The 15,492-nt window shown below is 45.5% G+C and overlaps 1 protein-coding gene across 2 annotated transcripts in view; it reads right to left on the bottom strand.

Annotated features, from left to right (window-relative positions):
- atp8b3 (ATPase phospholipid transporting 8B3) overlaps nt 1-13,739 on the bottom strand; it is a 34,569-nt gene extending 20,830 nt beyond the window's left edge. The window contains exons 1-17 of one of the 2 annotated variants that reach the window (XM_055922538.1): nt 13,478-13,739; nt 12,973-13,152; nt 12,785-12,843; nt 12,624-12,687; nt 12,051-12,142; nt 11,794-11,907; nt 10,739-10,837; nt 10,335-10,396; nt 8,495-8,567; nt 8,124-8,194; nt 7,907-7,998; nt 4,540-4,698; nt 4,326-4,414; nt 3,917-4,110; nt 3,504-3,715; nt 964-995; nt 646-802 (exon numbers count right to left, since the gene is read on the bottom strand). In XM_055922538.1, the coding sequence (XP_055778513.1) occupies nt 646-802; nt 964-995; nt 3,504-3,715; nt 3,917-4,110; nt 4,326-4,414; nt 4,540-4,698; nt 7,907-7,998; nt 8,124-8,194; nt 8,495-8,567; nt 10,335-10,396; nt 10,739-10,837; nt 11,794-11,907; nt 12,051-12,142; nt 12,624-12,660 (1,483 nt within the window). In that variant the 5' untranslated portion in view covers nt 12,661-12,687; nt 12,785-12,843; nt 12,973-13,152; nt 13,478-13,739. The remainder of the gene's footprint in view (nt 1-645; nt 803-963; nt 996-3,503; nt 3,716-3,916; nt 4,111-4,325; nt 4,415-4,539; nt 4,699-7,906; nt 7,999-8,123; nt 8,195-8,494; nt 8,568-10,334; nt 10,397-10,738; nt 10,838-11,793; nt 11,908-12,050; nt 12,143-12,623; nt 12,688-12,784; nt 12,844-12,972; nt 13,153-13,477) is intronic. The other variant, XM_055922539.1, reaches the window with a different exon arrangement.
- Between the last annotated feature and the right edge of the window lie 1,753 nt (nt 13,740-15,492).

Raw genomic sequence — 15,492 nt, 5'->3', positions numbered from 1 at the left:
CATGTTCCCTTTGAATCCATTTTCACTTCACTGTCTTTGCTCATAAAATGTATCCTACCTTCAGAATTAGCAGAGAGCCCACTCTGGAAATGTGATATACTTGTTCCAAAAAATATGTCTTAAAATGAACAAAATCCCAAATGGTTCTTTTGAGATATTAATGTTTTTCATGTTGAATAAATTCCTTTTACAATATTTCAGAATCATGACAAACTCCATATTTTGGAGAACACTACAAAGAGTATAATGCCACCAAGATGTTGTCTGTACGATACGGTTCACAGATCATATGGTCTTACAGGATGCATGTACAGGTCTAAAAAGGGCATAAAATGTCAACTTTCACTTTCAAAAGGGTTTGTGATACAAATGTAAAAAGCATGTCAAACATCCTTCCTCACAATTAATTTTCTATGTGTGATTTGCAAGAACAATATGCCATACCAAAAATATATTTGGCCTACGCTGGCATGGCATCGCCCAGCTGTATTGTTGTATCATGCTGAGATGTGTTTTCCTACTTCTTGAGAGGGTTTAGTACAATTGTATTTTACTGTACAGAAAACACCAAGTATTAACCAAGTTAAATTTACGAACTTACATGGTAAAATGTTAATTACACAATAATTACTTGTTTGCCCTCACCGTTCTTCCATTCGGTCATGACGGTGTGGCAGAGTGCCAGTGTGGTGAGGAACTGTCTGCTCTGTGTGCACTGCTGCCCCCTCAACTTGTCCACCAGCCGCTGGTCAGACAGATACAGACCACCACAGGAGAACGGGTTCCAGCTCAGGTCTAATGTCTGGGGGGAGGTAGAGGTGGGGCAGAGAGATGGAAGTTATGTTATTTTGTTTGTCTACTACTTCATAACTGATTTGACAATGTGCAAATAAACTGAATTAACCACATAACGTGAATGTTTTCCTCTACAATGATTTGGTACATCTAAATCTGGATCATTACCTGTGATTCCTCTGCACTGATTGACGCATCACCTGAAAAATTCAAAAAGGAGAAATTAAGACATTTTGAGATAGAGTGGGGAGAGTGGCGAGAGTGGGGAGAGTGGGGAGAGTGGCGAGAGTGGGGAGAGTGGGGAGAGTGGCGAGAGTGGGGAGAGTGGGGAGAGTGGAGAGAGTGGCGAGAGTGGGGAGAGTGGGGAGAGTGGCGAGAGTGGGGAGAGTGGCGAGAGTGGGGAGAGTGGGGAGAGTGACGAGAGTGGGGAGAGTGGAGAGAGTGGCGAGAGTGGGGAGAGTGGCGAGAGTGGGGAGAGTGGCGAGAGTGGGGAGAGTGGGGAGAGTGGCGAGAGTGGGGAGAGTGGGGAGAGTGACGAGAGTGGGGAGAGTGGAGAGAGTGGCGAGAGTGGGGAGAGTGGCGAGAGTGGGGAGAGTGGCAAGAGTGGGGAGAGTGGCGAGAGTGGGGAGAGTGGCGAGAGTGGGGAGAGTGGGGAGAGTGGGGAGAGTGGCGAGAGTGGGGAGAGTGGAGAGAGTGGGGAGAGTGGGGAGAGTGGGGAGAGTGGGGAGAGTGGCGAGAGTGGCGAGAGTGGGGAGAGTGGGGAGAGTGGGGAGAGTGGCGAGAGTGGGGAGAGTGGGGAGAGTGGGGAGAGTGGAGAGAGTGGGGACCTTTAGACTGACAGTAAGCATGTTCTAACTACCAGACCGATAGTAGTAGTAGACAGTGGGCAGATGGGGAATGTGATTCCAGACAAATTTCAGATTACACCTTGACTCTAGGGCTGGACCAACATTCAATATTTAACACTTATGGGCGTGTCTATATTATTATTTTAACACTTACGAGTGTGCCCTGATTTGTTATCAGAGTGGCTGCGGATCCGACTTTTCTGGACCCCTCTTTCCCGACAGCTAAAGGTCCCGAAGATTCTGCGCATGTGCAGGATTCTCTACTTTACAAACAGTCTCTGCTTTACTCGTAGAGGCCAGGCTACTCTGGTAAATGGTGCTGGTTTAATAAAGTTGGATCAAAGTTGAATCAAAGTCTGCAAGATCAGATAATGATAGTATTCTACATAATAGAACCAAATATAATAGCAGAGTATACCATTACTGTAAGACAAAAACACCACCTAATTTCATGATTCATGATTGTGCGAATGGTCACATTTTTCTCTCAAATCAGATTTTTCAAAACTCAACAGCATGACCACTAGGCAAACATAGGCTTTGATTTCAACTAAAACACACGTAGGCTATGCTACAGTTTGTTAACACCATCTGCTCTAAAATCAAATCAAAGTTTATTTGTCACGTGCGCCGAATACAACAGGTGTAGACCTTACAGTGAAATACTTATAGTATAAGATAAAAAGATAATATACTTATAGTATAAAATAGTTCAAAAAAGGTATTAGGTGAACAATAGGTAGGTAAAGAAATATAACAACAGTAAAAAGACAGGCTATATACAGTAGCGAGGCTATAAAAGTAGCGAGGCTACATACAGACACCGGTTAGTCAGGCTGATTGAGGTAGTATGTACATGTAGATATGGTTAAAGTGACTATGCATATATGATGAACAGAGAGTAGCAGTAGCGGAAAAGAGGGTGTGGCAGGTGGGACACAATGCAGATAGCCCGGTTAGCCAATGTGCCGGAGCACTGGTTGGTCGGCCCAATTGAGGTCGTATGTACATGAATGTATAGTTAAAGTGACTATGCATATATGACAAACAGAGAGTAGCAGCAGCGTAAAAAGAGGGGTTGGGGGGCACACAATGCAAAAAGTCCAGGTAGCCATTTGATTACCTGTTCAGGAGTCTTATGTCTTGGGGGTAAAAACTGTTCAGAAGCCTTTAGGTCCTAGACTTGGCACTCCGGTACCGCTTGCCATGCGGTAGTAGAGAGAACAATCTTTGACTGGGGTGGCTGGGGTCTTTGACAATTTTTAGGGCCTTCGTCTGACACCGCCTGGTGTAGAGGTCATTGTACATCCTTCACAACAAGATTGTAGGCTACTTCGAAACAACACTGAATAACTCAATATGATCTAAATATATCTCTATAAAACTGATTGAGATCAAATGGTTGGTATGCAGATGCTGCGTAAACGTCTTACCGGTTAAACTTGAAGAATTAGTATTTACGATTGACAGTGAGAAAGGTGAAAGGAGGGTGACCACAACAATGTGTTCGGAAAGTAGAGGCAAAGAAACACATGCGCAGAACTTGATTTGGATCTTCAGCTCTCGGGAAAAGGTATCCAGGAGGGCGGGGCGGTTACTTTTTGTTATAGTGCCTGGCACTTCCAGACAGCCTTGTAACTCAAGCCCTGAGTCGGACACACATACAAATATAGGTCTTGGTCTTTAGTCAGATGCAAACAAAAGTGAGTTCAGTCACTGTCTTTCCGAACCAGGGAGCAGACTGAGAACCCGCTGCACAATAACACAAGGCACTCCAGGCCCTTGTAGGTTTAGTGGTGAAACCAAATCTAACACACACAGACAGAGGGTGGTTGTTTCCAGGTCATAGGCCATCCTTACCATAGACGTCCCCTGCAATGCAGCACTGTCTGAAGAGCAGGCGGTTCTGGGTGAGGGTGCCTGTCTTGTCACTCAACAGATGTCCCACCTGACCCAGTTCCTCATTCAGAGAGGTGTTCCGGGCCTGGGCAGGGATGGACCTCTCCACCCCTCCTCGCATCTCTACGTCCCAGCCTATAAACAGGCTGTGCAGCACGTGGATCATCTCAAACCTGCACACAGAGACATAAACAGACTCAATACTAGATATGTGACCGACAAAATACATTTCAATAGAGATTCATAGACTGCTGAATAAGTATGCTGTGTACAGTACTATAGGATTGGAAGAGCTGATTCCACTTTTCCATTTCTCGTATTGGAATTGAATGAATTCAAATAGAACTGACACCAACCCTGGTAGTGTTACTCACGTGATGTAGAGAGACATGGGCATGGCAGGGCTGAGCAGGATCACATAGCTCCAGTAGGTGAGGAAGGCTGTGTAGATGGGCGAGTTTCCGTTTGTTAAGGCAGACAGAACCTCTATTTGGGACGACACACGCCCCTGAAATACTCCCGACCCCACAGCCAGCAGTAGAGCCATCAGCAGTATGAACAGCACTATCTGAGATCACAGACCCACACATACATGTATATGAACACACACATTAACATAAAATCATTCTTTAAAAAAGCACACACATAAAAAAAGTTGGATCCTTTATCATAATAAAATGAGTCAAGACAAGAGAGTTATATAAATGAGCAGATTAAACCATCTATCTCCATAACTCTCACACTGCTTTACTTCCTCATCCTCTCCTGGTCTTTATGACTCACCCCAATGACAACTTTGTTCAGGACCTTTTCAATCTGAGTCATCTTGACTCTGAGCCGACCAACGTTGCGAAGGATTTTACTATCTGAGCCTGAGGGACAGGAAAATCTGTGTTATTTACATGTTCAATTTCATTGTCCTTGTCATTGATCTGTTAGGGGGAAAGAGAGGGTGCATAAAGTATTGAAGCAGGGTCTATGTATGTGTGCTGAGTACCGGTGTATATGGCCATGCCAAAGGCTGTGTCTGTATTTCGAAGTACTGTTCCTCTCAGCAGGATGTGTTCACTGTCCAGAGGGTGGCGCTCTCCTCTCCAGCGGAGCTCCCCCCGGAAGGTGTACAGATGGCTGTTGGGCTCCTCACACAACACAACACCTGAAGGGGGGAGGGAGATAGGGAGAGATGGGTTGGAGAGTGAATAAGAGAGGAAAGGAGGGAGAAAGAGAGAAAGGGAGGCAGAGAGAGAATGATGGAGAGATAAAAAGAAAGAAAAGGCTGTTTACATTTGTAAACCCTCTCCTACAACCCTACCCACTCAGCCCCTACCCATATGGTCATGTGCCATCGCAATCTTCACTCTCGCTCTCCCACTACTCTCTCCTCTTCTATCCCATCGTCTCTCCCTTCTGCTAAATCCTACTCCCTCCTGTCTCCTAATTCTGCCTGTTTGACCCTACTCTCCTCCCTTTCCACATCCTATGACTCGCACCGTCCCCTTTCCTCCCGGTCGGCCCTCCCCTCCTGCTCTGTGGCTCAGTGACTCAGTGGGAGTCTACAGAAAAGGGCGGCGGGCAGCTGAGCGAAACTGGTGGAAAACAAAACTTCCAGAGGACCTATCATCCTTTCACTCCCTCCTCTCTACCTTCTTTTCCTCTGTATCTGCTGCTAAAGCCCCTTTCTACCGACAACCTGCCAAACCGACCCCAACCCTTCCTCCCTTCTCCAGACCATCTCTGGAGACCTTCTCCTATTCCTCACTTCAAAATGGCCAGAGTCACTCCCCTCCTCAAGAAACCAACACTCAACCCCTCTGGCATCAAAAAGTACAAACCGGTATCCCTTCTTTCTTTTCTTTCCAAAACACTTCAGCGTGCTGTCTCTGACCAACTCTCTTGCTATCTCTCTCAGAACTATCTTCCTGACCCTAACTAGTCAGCCTTCAAGACGGGTCATTCAACCGAGACTACTCTCCTCTGTGTCACAGAGGCTCTATGTTGCCATAGCAACATCAGGGAAACTTGCAAGAAGGGAGTAGTGAATCATATTACAGAACTTCTGCAACATCTTAAATTGAGACTCTCATTCTCCTTAATTGTCAGCCTGAACACGTTATGGAAGAGATTAACTGTATAGGAAGCTCTGAGGACAGCCAATAGGTCATCTGGATTGTGGACAGCCAATAAATTGTCAGATGCAAACAGATTATAATCTTTAGTGGAAAACAGTTCTTGAGGGCTTGACTTTTTTTATAGGCCTACTGGTGAACCGGTGTTTGAGTTGTGTGGTTGCAATATCATTCATTTGAATTGATGTGCTGCACAATGGACATATAATGCACAATGTCTCAGGAGAGACTGCATGGGTTGGCAATACTAAGTATAGAAATCAACCTGGACCTAGAGGCCGAATGAAAACATTTGCACACAAAAAAGGAGAACTTCAGGAGACCAGAGGAGTCTAAGAAGTTGGATTTCATTTAATTTAAATTCCTTAAATATTCCAGCCCATTTGTGTAGGCCAGATAAAACCCACTGAGTTCAACGATAAATAGTGACTCAATTTATACTCAATAACTTTTTTCCTCATTGTCAGGCTATTTGATTTGTCATTTTTATAAAAAGTTTATAAATAGCGGGTAAATACTGTAGGCCTATATAGCTATAGATAGTACACTGCATAATGAAACAATCCCCAATAAGCTTGTGTTTTTAGGGTGGACTGACTATTATTTGGCATTAATAGATTGTTTTTAAGCACTTTCTATCTAAGCTGGAAGAGAGCGCGACGACGGCTCAGGTTCAGTTAGGCTATAAAGGACAGTTGTATATTCAAAAAAATTAATTGGTATCTGATTAGTATGCTGTTGCATCGAAAATACATTTTACAATTTCCAGTGTTTGAATTTTACATTTTAATTAATGAACAAGTAATTACATAATTGCCACCAGCCAGAAGTCTAAAAATGGGAAACTGTGTTATGCCAGCGATCCCGGTTCACAACTCCACAATGTCCCCCACCCAGAGTCCAAAGAACCCTGGCATGACCCTGGACAACACCCTGGCATGACCCTGGACAACACCCTGGCATGACCCTGGACAACGCCCTGGCATGACCCTGGACAACACCCTGGCATGACCCTGGACAACACCCTGGCATGACCCTGGACAACACCCTGGCATGACCCTGGACAACGCCCTGGCATGACCCTGGACAACACCCTGGCATGACCCTGGACAACACCCTGGCATGACCCTGGACAACACCCTGGCATGACCCTGGACAACACCCTGGCATGACCCTGGACAACACCCTGGCATGACCCTGGACAACACCCTGGCATGACCCTGGACAACATCCTGGCATGACCCTGGACAACACCCTGTCATTCTCTGCAAACATCAAAGCAGTGACTCGCTCCTGCAGGTTCATGCTCTAGCTACAACATCCGTAGAGTACGACCCTAACTCACACAGGAAGCGGCGCAGGTCCTAATCCAGCCACTTGTCATCTCCCGTCTGGACTACTGCAACTCTCTGTTGGCTGTGCTCCCCGCTTGTGCCATCAAACCCCTGTAACTTCTCCAGAAGGCTGCAGCCCACCTGGTGTTCAACCTTCCCAAGTTCTCACGTCACCCCGCTCCTCCGCACCCTCCATTGGCTTTCAGTCAAAGCTCACATTCACTACAAGACCATGGTACTTGCCAGCAAGATGAACTGCCTTCAGGCTGTGCTCAAACCCTACATCCGAACCCTAGTACTCGATTCTGCCACCTCTGGGCTCTTAGCCCTCCCACCCCTACAGGAGGCCAGCTCCCACTCGGTCCAGTCCAAGCTCTTCTCTGTCCTGGCACCCCAATGGTGGAACCTGAAGCTAAAACAGCATAGGGCTTCCCCATCTTCCGAAAACATCTTCCCCCAAAAAAACACGCACCCACATTTTTCTAAATAAATAAATTGCCTTTCGTAAATTAACACTCGCACTCGCACTCGCACTTCACCCCCCCCCCCCCCCACCCCACTAGCTCTGAAACATGTACTTACTATGACTGTGATATGTTGTAATTTCACCTAGCTATTTTAAGATGAACGCACTACTGTAAGTGGATCTGGATAAGAGCGTCTGCTAAATGACTCAAATGTCAAATGCAACCTGACACTGACATATTGTTATTATGAGCTCACCCTCATTTTGATACACTTTGCATTTTTTCCTAATTCCTTTTACTTCCTAATGCTCTGAGTCAGGGCGGAGACTACTATTGAAGGCAGATAGGGTCTGCTTCAGTTATGAGCTCACCTTATTTTGCATACGCTTTGTATTTTTTCCTAACTATCCTAATGCTTTGGCTCAGGTGGTGCCTACCATCGAAGGCAGCCAGGGTCTGTTCTGTGGGGTCAGAGGTCATCTCTGTGTGGGTGGCGTCCAGGGCCTGCCGGTACTTTAGATTGGTCTCTCTGCAAAGACAGGGACCACGGTCAGGCTTCATAACCCTCAGCTTAAAATAAACAGGTCATATCTGGTTCAGTGTACAATATAGACAAGAGTACATTGTCAGTATATGGATGTTTCTGTCCCCTACCCATCAATGTCAGCTGTCTCTACGTAGCACAGGCTGTGTGGCTCAGAGCTGCAGAGGAGCAGTAGATCTGCCTACAAGGGATACAGAAGGAGAAGATGTCTATAGAGAGAAGCACAAAGGGAAATGGGCGACCAGACAGTCAGGGCTAGGGAACCGCTTTGGACCTTTTTTAGTACCCTTTCTTTATCCATTTACTTTTTCTATTGTTGTTGACTGTCGAGAGGTAAACCTGCAAGTAAGCATTTAATTGCACTGTGTTCTCCATGGATAGCATGTGTATATGACGAATAAACAGATTTGAATTTGACTCTATGCAAACCTGCAGGTGGTGCTGAATCAGCTGAAGCTAAAGCCTAGGCATGGAAACTCACCGGGATTATCTGGTCTTTGTGAATCCGCAACACATCTCCCACACACACATCCTTCCACTGGGATGGGCTGAAACTGAGACGTGGAGTGGAGAGAGACAGAAGGTAGAGAGACAGAAGGGAGAGAGGCAGAAGGTAGAGAGACAGAAGGGAGAGAGGCAGAAGGTAGAGAGACAGAAGGGAGCGAGACAGAAAGGAGAGAGTCAGAAAGGAGAGACTCATAAAGGAGAGAGACAGAAAGGAGAGAGACAGAAGGGAGAGAGACAGAAGGGAGAGAGACAGAAAGGAGAGAGATGGAAAGGAGAGAGACAAGGGAGAGAGACAGAAAGGAGAGAGACAGAAGGGAGAGAGTCAGAAGGGAGAGAGACAGAAGGGAGAGAGACAGAAGGGAGAGAGTCAGAAGGGAGAGAGACAGAAGGGAGAGAGTCAGAAGGGAGAGAGTCAGAAAGGAGAGAGTCAGAAGGGAGAGAGACAGAAGGGAGAGAGTCAGAAGGGAGAGAGACGGAAAGGAGAGAGTCAGAAGGGAGAGAGACAGAAAGGAGAGAGACAGAAGGGAGAGAGTCAGAAGGGAGAGAGTCAGAAGGGAGAGAGACAGAAGGGAGAGAGTCAGAAGGGAGAGAGACGGAAAGGAGAGAGTCAGAAGGGAGAGAGACAGAAAGGAGAGAGACAGAAGGGAGAGAGTCAGAAGGGAGAGAGTCAGAAAGGAGAGAGACAGAAGGGAGAGAGTCAGAAAGGAGAGAGACAGAAGGGAGAGAGTCAGAAAGGAGAGAGACAGAAGGGAGAGAGACAGAAGGGAGAGAGACGGAAAGGAGAGAGTCAGAAGGGAGAGAGACAGAAAGGAGAGAGACAGAAGGGAGAGAGTCAGAAGGGAGAGAGTCAGAAGGGAGAGAGACAGAAGGGAGAGAGTCAGAAGGGAGAGAGACAGAAGGGAGAGAGACAGAAGGGAGAGAGACAGAAAGGAGAGAGACAGAAAGGAGAGAGACAGAAGGGAGAGAGTCAGAAGGGAGAGAGTCAGAAGGGAGAGAGTCAGAAAGGAGAGAAACAGAAGGGAGAGAGTCAGAGGGAGAGAGACGGAAAGGAGAGAGTCAGAAGGGAGAGAGACAGAAAGGAGAGAGACAGAAGGGAGAGAGTCAGAAGGGAGAGAGTCAGAAGGGAGAGAGACAGAAGGGAGCGAGTCAGAAGGGACAGAGACAGAAGGGAGAGAGATAGAAAGGAGAGAGACAGAAGGGAGAGAGACAGAAAGGAGAGAGACAGAAGGGAGAGAGACAGAAGGGAGAGAGACAGAAAGGAGAGAGACAGAAGGGAGAGAGTCAGAAGGGAGAGAGACAGAAGGGAGAGAGACAGAAAGGAGAGAGACAGAAGGGAGAGAGTCAGAAAGGAGAGAGACAGAAGGGAGAGAGTCAGAAGGGAGAGAGACAGAAGGGAGAGAGACAGAAAGTAGAGACAGAAGGGAGAGAGTCAGAAGGGAGGGAGTCAAAAGGGAGCGAGACAGAAGGGAGAGAGTCAGAAGGGAGAGAGACAGAAGGGAGAGAGACAGAAGGGAGAGAGACAGAAAGGAGAGACAGAAGGGAGAGAGTCAGAAGGGAGGGAGTCAAAAGGGAGCGAGACAGAAGGGAGAGAGTCAGAAGGGAGAGAGACAGAAGGGAGAGAGACAGAAAGTAGAGAGACAGAATGGACAAAGAAAGGAGTTGAGGTAAAGACCTATATTATTTCTCTTGTACTAGAAGCACAAAGGAACTGACATAGAGTAGATTGACACAAACGTTTAAATGTTTTACAGTTCACAAGGGTGTCTGAAGCTAGGTTGTGCCCTAAGAGGCAGATCTGGCATCTTTGTGCTCACCTCTGGGAGATGAGAACATCACTGGGTCGCCTATTAATCTGAGAGTCACTGCGTCTCCTGGCCTGAGGGAGAGAGAGAGAGATAGTAGAGACAGACAGACAGATAGTAAATGGTGAATAGAGCGAAAGAGCGAGAGAGAAAGAGAGAAAGAAAACACAATTAGGGGACCATATAGTGACACAAGCTGAGAGATTTACATACTTCACTAATTGACAAGTCAACACCATAACGCAGTGATGCACTTAACCACAGAATGCTCCATGCAAAACGTAATCGCTGCTGGAGGAGAGAAGCTAGCTAAAATCTATGCAACTTGGAAGATCAGTTTGTCAATGAGTACAAGGAGTCAATGAGGACAATGAATGAGAGAGGTGCGTGATCGGAGGGTGAGTGAGTGATCTCACCAGGTCATTTGCCAGGTCTTTAAGCCCCCGTACTGACAGCACTATTACCAGGGGAATGGTGGTGGTGTACCAGGGGATGGACGAGATGGCAGGGACACACTGGAAACACACACACACACATGCACATATGCATGCACTCTAGTGCTGAGCGATTAACCAAGATTTTTATTGTTGTTGTTATTAAGCAACTAATTGACCGACGTTGGTTCAATTACTTGAATACCCTTTTTTTTTGTGAGCCCAACGAGCTGTTTCTCTAGAGAGAAATCAAATTATTCCCGAGAGAAATCAAGTCAAGAACTATGTGGGACCCTGGACTGAAGGAAGTTGTAGTTCACATTAAGCAAATATTCAACCTAGTTCAGTGCAGAAATGTGGTAATTGCCTTCAATGACCATAATCCATTGTGCCTGTTCTTTCCTGCTCGGACAGAGACGGATACACTTTTACAGCTGCTACATTAGGTTAGATGGACACACCGCATAGAACGCATGAGAGAGGAACGTACACAACACAACAACGAGAGGGATAGAGAAGAATGTCATAGTATGCCTTATCTACTTTGAAGAACTAGTCAAATGATTTTGTCAGACATTAAATTTGAATGTTCACTATTTTCGGATTTAGAATTTCCATTAAAAAGCTCTAAAGTCATTTCAATGTCATTATTTCATAAAACATTTAATGTTTAAAAAAAATATCAAAACCAAAATCAAAAAACCCTAATTATGTTTTAATAATTGGACTGAAACCGAACTGACCTAAAAAAGCACTGTTCAGTCAGCACTAATGCACGCACACACACACACACACACACACACACACACACATATTGAGTACCACATTCACTGAATCACAAGTATAAATTGCACATAAGCTGCTCATACTAGAACACTAGTCTAAAACAATCGAAAATATTACCATTCTTTTGTCAACATATGTACAGATAAATAAAATCACTCATGTCAAATATTGCCCAAAAAATACATATGATTTACCCATCCTCAGAAACCATAGAAATGAACTGAGTAGATAAATGAAACCCAGAGTCTGACCTGCATCACCACCATGAGGAGGAAGTAAAGGTTAGCTACTCGCTGGAACTGTTCGTACAACGTGAGGGGTAGGAAGGTCAGAGGGGAGTACTTAAAACTGCGCACCACATTGTCCTGGCAACCCAACCCAGCGGACAGACACAGAAAGAAACACAGAGAGAGAGACACAAGGGAGACGTGAGTGTTTGTCAATTAGTGGGTTAGTGTGTTTGTGCCTACAGTGTTGGGTTACAACAACACAGTGTACTGTGACTCACGGCATATCGGCCCCAGCGGAAACACAGAAAGGATCTCCGCTGTCGGTGTTTGTGGAAGTGGCGGCTGTTTGCTCTCACCTCCCACGTAATATCTGTTAAAGACAGGGTTAAAGAAAAGCCTATTACAACCACAAATTGGCTTTCTCTATCACCAATGAGATTTGAGGAGGGCATAGCACAGGGACTAGGTCACGTCACTGTCCATCACATATGGGGTAGGATGAGATCATGTGTGTGTGTGTGTGTGTGTGTGTGTGTGTGTGTGTGTGTGTGTGTGTGTGTGTGTGTGTGTGTGTGTGTGTGTGTGTGTGTGTGTGTGTGTGTGTGTGACAGACTGTAGTGTGTTATTATTACATCTCTCAGGGGGAATCTTGCAACCCCTTAGTCCCCTATCCCGCGCCTGGAGAAGGCAGAAATTACTCTAATAGCTTCTTCTGAGGAAACCGGATCCCTTAAAACACTCCGTCATTATCAAACTAGGTCAAAGGTCATATATAGGATGCTTTATTTGACTTCTAGACACACTTTCACTTGTTTCATGCAAATATGGATGGACACAAAGACTGGACTGACCTGTTTCAGGGTTGGTGGTAGTATCCCCTTTGGGCATGGTGCTATAATGACTAAATATACTGTTCTGGAAGAGTGAAACAGAAATCAACAGGCAAGATATTCATAACATTGACTCTCATGCCAGTTTTGTAACTTATTACACTGTTGCCATGCTTGCTTACCTCATAGAACACACAGAGAGAAAGGAGGAATCTTGACTTCTAAAATCATTGACTGTAACCTATTCTCATCAGAAAGACACACAAAATATTATGTTACTACTGGTCGTTTGAGGTGACTGAGTGTGAACTCAAATGGTCCCAAGGTTTAACATTTAAGACGTTCGATCAGTAGATGACAAAATACCTACCGAACATGAGTTAACCCAGCTTTGGTTGAAAGTCTTTGTTTGGTAAGCAGTTGGTAAAACTTGTCGATCCAACTATTTGAGTATCATACTTTTAGGCCAGGACTCTCAACAGGTAACACAACAAGAGGTGGTGAATCGTGGTTCGGTGGTAGATATCCTGTTTTCATCTGTCACCATGACCTAAAGAGGAGTAATGATCGTATTCAGTGGAATGAATGTCGACCCAGTTCACCTCAGATAGACCAGAGAGAAGGGCTCCACCTCCTTAGCTATAACTCTCTAATTCCCTCTTCTCCTTACAAAGAAAAGAGATAACAGGTAAGTGTTACCTGATGACAACAAACACCAACCCTAAACACTAGTCTCCCGCACACAATTTAGTTTAAACAGCACAAACTCAAATAAGCTCCCACAATAAATTAACTAAGAAACGTACTTCCTAACAAACTCATAGCTCGATGTTAAAAAGTTTGTAGGTGTGTAGGTGATCGTTAATAACACTCACCTGTAAACAGCAGCCTTTGTGTATCCCTCCATGGCATGTGTGTCTCTGTGTGTCACATAACACCTGTTACCAGGTGACTGGCGCACGTGCCAACGACCTCAGCAGTCAGACCACAGCTGAATATTAACATGGTGGTGACTTTCCACACATTCTCCACAGCATTACATAACAATTCACCTGCTGGCGTTCCTCCCTCTCTTCCTGCCTCTCTCAGTCCCTGCCCATCTCTCTTTCCCAGGTAGCTTCAGTATCAACATATTCTACCTGCACCTGCCAGAGGGAGGGAGGGAGGGAGGGAGGGAGGGAGGGAGGGAGGGAGGGAGGGAGGGAGGGAGGGACAATGTATGAGGAGAGATGGGAGAAAAAAATAAAATGAAAGGTGGAAAGGTTATAAGAGTTTGTGGGAGAACACAAATACCAGTGGTCCCTCGTTCCCCAGCCCCTTTTCCCTGGCCATTCAACACTGGACCATTGAGATGTACTCGTCTGGACAGAGGGACTCATTGACGTCTTTGGCTGAATTTCAATAGTTTAAGGAGGATGGGAAAGCGGTCTAGAGAAAACAAGGACATTATTTTGAGATTTAGTCTTTGTCACAATGCTAATAAGGCTAACTAACACAGGCCTGAATGTCAGGTGAAAGTATGTATAAGTAGGTAATAGGTCACCATCTTTGTCCTGGAAATACAAGGCCAAATTCCCAGCTCTGATTTCCTTTCATCATGGGTTTCATGTTCTTTCCCCTCACAACACAGAGGTTTCCTTTTCTTCCCCACATCCCCCTCTCTCCCTCTTCCCTCCTCTCCCGTTCCTTCTCCTCCTATCTCTTCCTCTGTCTTTTCTCTCCCTCTCTCCCTCTCTCCCTCCTTCTTTCTCCATTCCTCTCTCCTCTCTCCTTCTCGCTCTATTTTTCCCTACCTCTCTCTCCCTCTCTCTCCTTCTCCCTTCTTCTCTCCTCCTCTCTCCTTCTCTCCTTCCTTCTCTGTCCATTAGATCACTCCAAGCTGCAGGAGGACTGAGATGAGTATGGAGGGGCACAGTGAGCTCCCTCTCATGGGTTGTTACTATGTCTTTATCCTCAAAGGGAAGCTCATGTCCACACAAAGCCCCATGTATCGACCTTACAACATGATGAAAAACCTCCATACACCTCAACTAGGAAAGTGCTTTCGGTATATCACGTTATGCCATAAGCAATTTGATTGTTTATGGCATAACATTGTCTGCTATTTAGTGACATGTTCTGTTAACTCACTATTGCATTGGGATAATCAATGATACCTGTGAAGGAAAATATGTTACAGTAAGAGGCCTTTTACATTCAATATGTATGGCCTATTGTATTTGAATAGCCATTCTGGTCTAAATTATTTTTCCAGTCCTCTTGTGTATTTCAAGTTCTCAACCACATTCAGAGGACTGGCATGGACCAGAAAACCACCCAGCTAGCACATATTGTTCTGAGAACCATATGTTTCTTAGAACTCAGTGAGAGTGTGTTTGTCTTATGGTTATTTTGCATACAACTTTCTGGAAATGGTGCAGGAAAGTTGCTTGGCTTTGAAACATTCTCAGCATGTCACGCCCTGACCATAGAGAACTTTTATTCTCTATGTTGGTTAGGTCGGGGTGTGATTTAGGGTGGGTCATCTAGGCGTTTATATGTTGATGTTGGCCTGTTATGGTTCCCAATCAGAGGCAGCTGTTTATCGTTGTCTCTGATTGGGGATCATATTTAGGAAGCCATTTCCCCTTTGTGCTTTGTGGGAACTTGTGTTTGTGTAGCTGCCTGTGAGTAGTCCAGAACGTCACGTTCCGTTTGTGCTTGTTTGTTTTGTTTGGTGAGTTTCTATTTATTAAAATATGTGGAACTCTGCGCACGCTGCGCCTTGGTCCATTCCTTATGACGAACGTGACACAGCACATGTAGCTCTTTCCTACAGTCAAATGACCAAATCGCCTTCTCGTGGCCTCATGGGTGGAATGTTATTAATATTTTTCAGAATTAATCAACT

Source organism: Salvelinus fontinalis, chromosome 5 (genome assembly GCF_029448725.1).
Source record: "Salvelinus fontinalis isolate EN_2023a chromosome 5, ASM2944872v1, whole genome shotgun sequence".
In the NCBI taxonomy this organism is placed as follows: Eukaryota; Metazoa; Chordata; class Actinopteri; order Salmoniformes; family Salmonidae; genus Salvelinus; species Salvelinus fontinalis.
This window is presented reverse-complemented; position numbering and strand designations above follow the sequence as displayed.